Source organism: Ictalurus punctatus, chromosome 3, assembly GCF_001660625.3.
Source record: "Ictalurus punctatus breed USDA103 chromosome 3, Coco_2.0, whole genome shotgun sequence".
Taxonomy (NCBI): Eukaryota; Metazoa; Chordata; class Actinopteri; order Siluriformes; family Ictaluridae; genus Ictalurus; species Ictalurus punctatus.
The window spans coordinates 350,001-357,661 of record NC_030418.2 but is presented as its reverse complement, the minus strand read 5'-3'; the positions used below and the strand labels follow the sequence as shown (position 1 = coordinate 357,661).

At 45.2% G+C, this 7,661-nt stretch overlaps 1 protein-coding gene across 1 annotated transcript in view; it reads left to right on the top strand.

Annotated features, from left to right (window-relative positions):
- Window positions 1–887: 887 nt before the first annotated feature.
- The window catches only part of utp25 (UTP25 small subunit processor component), a 6,928-nt gene continuing 154 nt past the window's right edge, over window positions 888–7,661 (top strand). The window contains exons 1-13 of the mRNA XM_017463750.3: window positions 888–1,075; window positions 1,388–1,427; window positions 1,700–1,889; window positions 2,542–2,742; window positions 2,870–2,958; window positions 3,075–3,282; window positions 4,208–4,404; window positions 4,485–4,701; window positions 4,809–5,011; window positions 5,152–5,334; window positions 5,507–5,616; window positions 6,044–6,289; window positions 7,017–7,661. The exon at window positions 7,017–7,661 is cut by the window's right edge and continues 154 nt beyond it. Coding sequence (XP_017319239.1) covers window positions 969–1,075; window positions 1,388–1,427; window positions 1,700–1,889; window positions 2,542–2,742; window positions 2,870–2,958; window positions 3,075–3,282; window positions 4,208–4,404; window positions 4,485–4,701; window positions 4,809–5,011; window positions 5,152–5,334; window positions 5,507–5,616; window positions 6,044–6,289; window positions 7,017–7,278 — 2,253 coding nt within the window. The 5' untranslated portion in view covers window positions 888–968 and the 3' untranslated portion in view covers window positions 7,279–7,661. The remainder of the gene's footprint in view (window positions 1,076–1,387; window positions 1,428–1,699; window positions 1,890–2,541; window positions 2,743–2,869; window positions 2,959–3,074; window positions 3,283–4,207; window positions 4,405–4,484; window positions 4,702–4,808; window positions 5,012–5,151; window positions 5,335–5,506; window positions 5,617–6,043; window positions 6,290–7,016) is intronic.

The following is a 7,661-nucleotide window of genomic DNA, read 5'->3' as shown; positions in this document are numbered from 1 at the left end:
TTTGAAAAAGGAAGTTTCATGTATTATGAGAAAACAAAGAGCTAAATAGAAAAGGGATCGCAGTGATTATTATTAGTTCTAAACATTAGCTATGTGTCTATCTAAGTTGCGAATTTATCTTGGAATATCGCATAAAACATTTGCGGACAAAGCACCGTTTCCATCCCGTGTGTCCAAGAGAACAAGATCGTCACTTTCGGGGAAACTGGCGCGTCTCGCTCGCCGCCGTTCTTGCTTTTCTGAGCCAGTTATCTAGTTAACGGTCCAATTATCCAGTCGTATGATTTGGTGAGGCAAAGTCGCATTATTAAAAATACATCTATGGAAACATAGCTATTGGTATTTTAAGAGGATTATCATGTGTCCTCGTACAATGGATTGAATAAAGATGGCGTTAGTTTGTATTTAATATACTCTTGACATTAGATACAGACATTAGATAAAGACTTAAATGTTTAAAGGTTTAATCCGAAAATGGAAAGAAAGAAAAAAGATGTGAACTTCATGAAAACATTTCTTTAAATAAGTTTTTAGGTTTTGAGTTTATCTGGCTTTATCCGTCTAAAGGTGTTTATTAGTAAGACCAAGTATGTTCAAAGGATTACATTTGTGGATCACTGTGAAATATTTTCAGTTTTAATTTTCATAATATTCACAGTGTACTGATTCTCCCAGTATTTGTGTGTCTTCATGAGAAATGACATTTTACGTCACACAATTTTAAAGCTAGTGTTTGATTTGTTTGCTAAGAAAACCGAAAAGCCCATTCAAAATGCAGAGATCAAGGAACAATCAACAACATTTTTTATTTATTTTTTTTAATGCTAGTTTCCGTTTACTCCGCAGCAGCAGCAGTAACACTGACTCCTCCACACGGCCAGGGGGCGCAGCGGGACGCAGCAGCGCTCTCGCAGGCAGGAGCAACAACCAGTGAAGAAGAGCCGCACTGGAGCCGCACGCGCGTGTGTATGAAAATGGGCAAAAGGAGGCAAAAACATCTTAATTTAAATACTTTATCTAAAAAACAAAAGAAACATCTGAAAGAATTCGGAGAACAGCACCCGTTTGACGACATGTAAGCACTGCTTCAGCTGTAAATGCGGATTTATAACACTTTATAAGGCGTTATAGACAGTACAGCCCGGCTAGAAGATAATGCTAGCTCACGAGCTCAACTTTAAATTCATTTTCTTTAAATTCATTTTTATATTCGACTTATTGCGACTTATAATTGTTTTATGTATGTTTTTGTGTAGTATATTCCCTCAGAACGCGACTAGCACTCAAATAAAAATACATATTTGTTTTTTCATTATAACAAAATACCAATGTTTGATAAATAATTAAAAATAAATAAATGTGAAAATCTTTTTACTCCCGGATTTAGTGTTACTGACAGACCTGAGAAAACCCAGATCGTCCGCTTGGTGAGTTTTAATATTTAACATCCATTTTATAAAATGGTGTTTATTCATTTAATTACCAGTTAATTCATTTTTTATGGAGATTAGTTTGACGATCAAAGATCATATTTTACACACACTGTTCCTCCTAACTGCTCTGATCTTCATTTTATTTCACTTCCATGCTCTGTGTGTGTGTGTGTGTGTGTGTGTGTGTGTGTGTGTGGACTTTATTCATAAGTTGATGTGTGTATAATAACAGCAGGATAAATAAAGGTAAACATTCCTCCTCGCAGTCCAACAGTCCGCAAAACTCCGGCTCCGAGAGCGAAGGAGAAGCGGAGGAGGAGAAACCCACTGCGTATGAAAAGCTGCTGTCGACCATAAACGCCGCCGCCGCCGGTGGTGATGATGACAGTGAGGAAGAGGAGAGCGAGGAGGAAGACCATGAAGACGCTGCAGAGGAATTGGACGACCCTAACGAAGGTTTGTTTTATTAAGCGAATAATAAGAAATACATCAAAACTGAATCCTGATTTTAAGACGTCGTGGTTTACAGAGTGGGTGGGGTTAATCTCCGGAGGGCTCCTGGCTTCTGCGGCTGAACGACAGACGGTGCAGGTGTTGTTCCGAGACTCACCTGTGTGTGGAAAACTCAAGAGAGTTCCAGAAGCAGAGGAAGGGATTCCTGAAAGGAAATTTGGAAAAGGGGATTCTGGAATCTAGGGGCAGGATTCCAGATGGTTAGAGATGAGATTCTGGATACTCGGGTCGGGAAATCCATCTCTAGCAGACGTAATCCTGCCTCCAGTTTCCAGAAGTTGCTTTCAGAGTTTGAGGCAGGATCACGGCTGCTAGAGATGGATTTCCAGAAGTTAGAGGCAGGGTTCTGGAAATAGGGATGGGATATTGAAAGCTAGAGGAGGGATTGCTAAAGATAGAGGCAGGATTCCCGAAACCAGAGCTGAAATTGCGGAAGCTAGCGACGGGAATCCTGAAGCTAGAGGCAAGACTGTAGAATCCGTGTCGGAATTCCGGAAGCGAGGAGCGATTTTCTGTTGTCGCATTTCATGTTCTTTCCATATTCGTCCCAGATTACGGATCTGAAGCCCCGTCATATTTTTATCACTTATTATAGAGGAAGAGGAAATTGGTGATGATGAAGAGGAAATAGGCGGCGATGATGATGATGGTGGTGATGAAGAGGAAACCGGAGAAAGCGGGATGCAGAAGGAGCAGGAGGACGAGTTCACCGATAAAACGCGTGAAGCCGAGTTCAGTTTGGAGTTGAACCTGCCTGCGGAGGGAGAGCAGGAGAAAACGGACACGTCACGAGAAGGTCAGGGATTGTTTCACACGTTCTCAGTGACAAAATCCACATTGGAAATGTGATAGTAAGAAGGTGTGTTCTGTGTTTGTCTGTCTCTCTCACACACACACACACACACACACACACACACACACAGACGTGTTTGTGGAGCATCAGGAAGCAGAGCTGAGCGAAGCCGAGGTGAACAGGATCTCAAATGGCTCCAAGATCAGGACTCGGGTTAAGGTGCGATTTTATTCCAGTTGTCGTGATTTAAAGGTTTAAAATATCTACATTTCAGTTTTGTTTTTTAATCTCTTTTTTTGTTTGTTTGTTTTTTGGGGGTTTTATTTTGTCCTCAGTGGTCCAGACTGGGTGTCCTGCATTGCGCACGTCCCCTCGAGCGCTTTCCTGCCGTGGCTCAGTCCTCGTCAGTCCCTCACCCACTTTTCCATAAAACGCTGGAATCGAAATGGCGTTCCCTCAATCGCTCCTCCTCCTCCTCCAAGCCCGAAGGGGGCGACGCTTCGGGACTCACAGACCTGCAGGACGAGCTGCTGAGGCTCATGGGTAAGGACAAAGCAAATATTTAACCGAGGGTGGTGTCTTCACTCTGTAGCACACTAATCTAGCGAGCTGATCCAGGGTTGGGGTTTTCATTTCTCCCTAGGGCGTGTGTCCTAAAGCGCCCTAGTCGCTACGCAGGTCACATCACACACCAGTCTATTGTGCATGTGTCCCAAACCACACACACCTGGTGCACTCTGGACGCCATGTTAAATATATCTCCACATCAGTCCAAAACGCATGCGTCCCAAAAAACTTTCACTATATAGTCCGTTGTGGGCGTGTCCCAAACCAGACTATAGCCACACTGTATGCACTAGGCCATGTAACGAATGTTTCACCACCTGATCACTGTGTGTGTGTGTGTGTGTGTGTGTGTGTGTCCCAAATAATTCTTTATATTCGCTATGTAGGCCACCTTACACACCATTGTGTGTGTGTCCCAAACCGTATGCTGTGTTCTCTATATAGGGTGCGTACGGTAAACCTCATCAGTCCACTGTGGGCGTGTCCCAAGTCACATGCCCTGTTAACTACATATAGGCCACGTAAATACCAATATCAGTCCACATTGGACACGTCCCAAACCATTCCTTTACTCACTACATTGGACATATAATACATAACTATCAGCCAAGAGTGGGTGTGTCCCAAACTATGTGCCTTGGCCACGCAAACGCCGTCGCAAGTCCGCTCTGGGTGTGTCTCAAACCACACCATATAGGCCACATAAACACTGACATAAGTGTGCAGTGTCCCAAACCACATGCTGCATAAACACCATCGTTGTGGACGCGTCCGAAACCACACACGTTATTCACTACCATGGTGCACACCTAGGGTACGTGGTTGAGACGTGTTCTGGCGCAGTGCATTGTGGGATTTAAGTGTAAGTGAGCGCGTGCTGATTAACCTTCACTGTCTGCAGGTTCCTACAGGGATGTTTATTACCCAGAATGCTCTGTGCTGGACGGGGTGGCGGGGACTCGCCGAGCGTACTGTCTGCACGCTCTCAACCACGTCTTGAAGGCCAACTCCAGAGTCCTTACCCATAATGCCGTGCTGAAGGAGGCGAAGGGCGGGGACGAGGACGAGTTCAGGGATCAAGGGCTCACCAGACCCAAAGTAACTTTTCGCTGCTCTACACGTAAACCCTGTGAGATCAAAGCGTAGCGTCCGTACCGAACGATTTTCCCCTCCTGCAGGTTCTAATCCTGGTTCCGTTCCGAGACGGAGCGCTCCGCGTGGTCCAGACCTTCATCTCTCTGCTGGAGAGCGACGGGAAAAAGATGGACGTCAGCAACAAAAAGAGGTTTAAAGACGAGTACGGAGAGAAGCCCAACTCCAAACCGGGCGGTCAGCACCGACCCGACGATTATCACGCCATCTTCTCCGGAAACGTGGACGATCACTTCAGGATCGGTGTGTGCCGTATCACGTACACATCAGCATCACGCTTAATGGGAGCTTCTAGCCTCCAGTTTAGCATGGCTCTCTCTCACTCTCTCTCTCTCTCTCTCTCTCTCTAGGTGTGTCCATCCTCAAGCGCAGCATGCGTCTCTACTCCCCGTTCTACTCCTCCGACATCATCGTCGCGTCTCCTCTGGGGCTGAGGACGCTGATCGGCGTGGACGGAGACGCTCATCGGGACTTCGACTTCCTGTCCTCCGTGGAGCTGCTGGTTCTGGAGCAGAGTGACGTGTTCCTCATGCAGAACTGGGAGCACGTGCTGGTGAGGAACCTTGAGCTTCGGTCGTTTTCAAAAGTGGCACAGACGCTAGATTACTGAACCACTGACGGTGAAGCCGTGTTGTGAAATGTGTGGAAGTCGTGCACGGCGCTCGGTGACGTGTGCGATGACGTGTTTTGCAGCACGTGATGAAGCACATGAACCTGCAGCCGCTGGATTCTCACGGCGTGGATTTTTCACGCGTGCGCATGTGGAACCTGAACAACTGGGCGAGGTTTTACAGACAGACGCTGGTGTTCAGCTCCATCCAGGAGCCGCAGATCAACAACATCCTCACCAAACACTGCCACAACTACAGAGGACAGGTATACACACACACACACACACACACACACACACACACACACACACATATATATACATATATATATATATATATATATATATATATATATATATATATATATATATATATATATATATATATATATATATATATATATATATAAAAATATAAAATGCATCCTTTTGTTTCAGGTTTTGGTTAAAAATCTGCCCAAAACAGCCTCCATCTGCCAGGTGCTGGTCCAGCTGCCGCATGTCTTCCAGATGTTTCACACTGACAGTTTTATGGACCAGGACGACAGGTGAGAGATGACAAAATAATAAGAAGAAAATTGGTAATTATTCAGACATGAAAGTAGGAGCGAGTAAATAAACAGGTTTATTTTGCGGTATGAAGGGCAGAAATGTGATTTAAAAGCATTTTTCCTCCTGCTTTATTTGCAGTGAACACTAGAGGGCGTGATTTACTTCTTCATCCCTTTTGCTGATTCTTTCCCGAGTAAACTCGATCGTTGGTTTTATTTTTGCATTTCAGCATAATCTGTGTTTCTATTTATTTTAGAGAAACTTGCCAAATTTATTAAAAAAGTTAGTTTTATTAATTTTTTTACACAAAAAGGCCACCAGGACACAACCTGCTGCTTTACTGAACTTATTTGGGCTCTTTTTTTCCCCAGTATAAGCTCACATGTAAAGTGTAGTATAACTGCATTTCCCATGATTCTCTAGGTTCCAGTTCTTCGTGGATAAGGTTCTCCCACAGTACCGGGACTCCGTGATGTCTCACACACTCATCTACGTGCCGTCGTATTTCGATTTTGTGCGTCTGAGGAACTATCTGAAGAAGGAGGACGTGAGCTTCTCTGTGATCAGCGAGTACTTGGAGAGGTCGGAGGTTTCCCGCGCTCGCCACTACTTCAGCACAGGAGAGAAACAGTTCCTGCTCTTCTCCGAGAGGTTCCACTTTTACAAGAGGTGTGTGTGAGAGATTATTAGCCTTTATAACAGCCGTTTTTATGGATTATTAATTAATGGATGGTGCACAAAAATGTTTTGGGTTCTAGAATGTTCCACTGTCTTTGATCTTTCTCTCTGTTTCTTCTCTCACTCTCTGTCTTTCTCATGTTTGTTCTCTCTCTATCTCTCTCCCTATCTCTCCCTATCTGTCTCTCTCTCTCTCGCTCTATTTCTCTGTCTCTCTCTCTCGCTCTATTTCTCTGTCTCTCTCTCTCGCTCTATTTCTCTGTCTCTCTCTCTCGCTCTATTACTGTCTCTCTCTCGCTCTATTTCTGTCTCTCTCTCGCTCTATATCTGTCTCTCTCTCTATTTCTCTCTCTCTCTCTATCTCTCTCTCTCTCTCGCTCTTTCTCTGTCTCTCTCTCGCTCTATTTCTGTCTCTCTCGCTCTATTTCTGTCTCTCTCTCGCTCTATTTCTGTCTCTCTCTCGCTCTATTTCTGTCTCTCTCTCGCTCTATTTCTGTCTCTCGCTCTTTCTCTCTCTCGCTCTTTCTCTGTCTCTCTCTCGCTCTCTCTATTTCTCTCTCGCTCTCTCTATTTCTCTGTCTCTGTCTCTCGCTCTCTCTATTTCTCTCTCTCCCTTTTTTTCTGTCTGCCTGTCTTTCTCTCACTATCACTCTCGCTGTCTCACTCTGTGTCTCGGTCTCCTTTTAATAATCTCTCTCTCTCTCTCTCTCTCTGTCAGGTACACCATTAGAGGAATACAGAATGTGATATTCTACGCTCTGCCCACCTACGCTCACTTCTACAGCGAGGTGTGTAACATGCTGCAGGTCGGCGGCTCTGACGGCGTGACGAGTTCGGCCAGCTTCACCTGCACGGCTCTGTACTCCCGCTACGACGCCCACAGACTGGCAGCCATCACGGGGGCCGAGCGGGCCGCCAGCATGGTCCAGTCCAACAAGGCTGTCCATCTCTTCATCACGGGCGAGGAGAAGCGGGTGTGAGTGTGTGTGTGTGGGGGGGGGTATATATAAACATCTACATATTCACACGGATTTAACAGACTCTCTCTGGACTTTCTATATAAAGCCTGATTTGGGGGCGGAGCTACGTACAAGTTCGGGTTGTGATGTCATTAAATATCACAACCATTGTGTAGCCACACGTGTGTGTGTGTGTGTGTGTGTGTGTGTGTGTGTGTGTGTGTGTGTGTGTGTGTTGGAAGATTGTTTTATATATGAAGAAATTAAAAAAATCGACTTGCTCGCCCTGGATTTTTCCGGATCGTCCTCTTTCTCCGGTTCATAGCGAGGACTTTTCGCACGACACAAAGCATCATGGGAGTTCTGTCGAGTTCGGAGACGTTCTGAAGCCCAGGGTTGGAGCG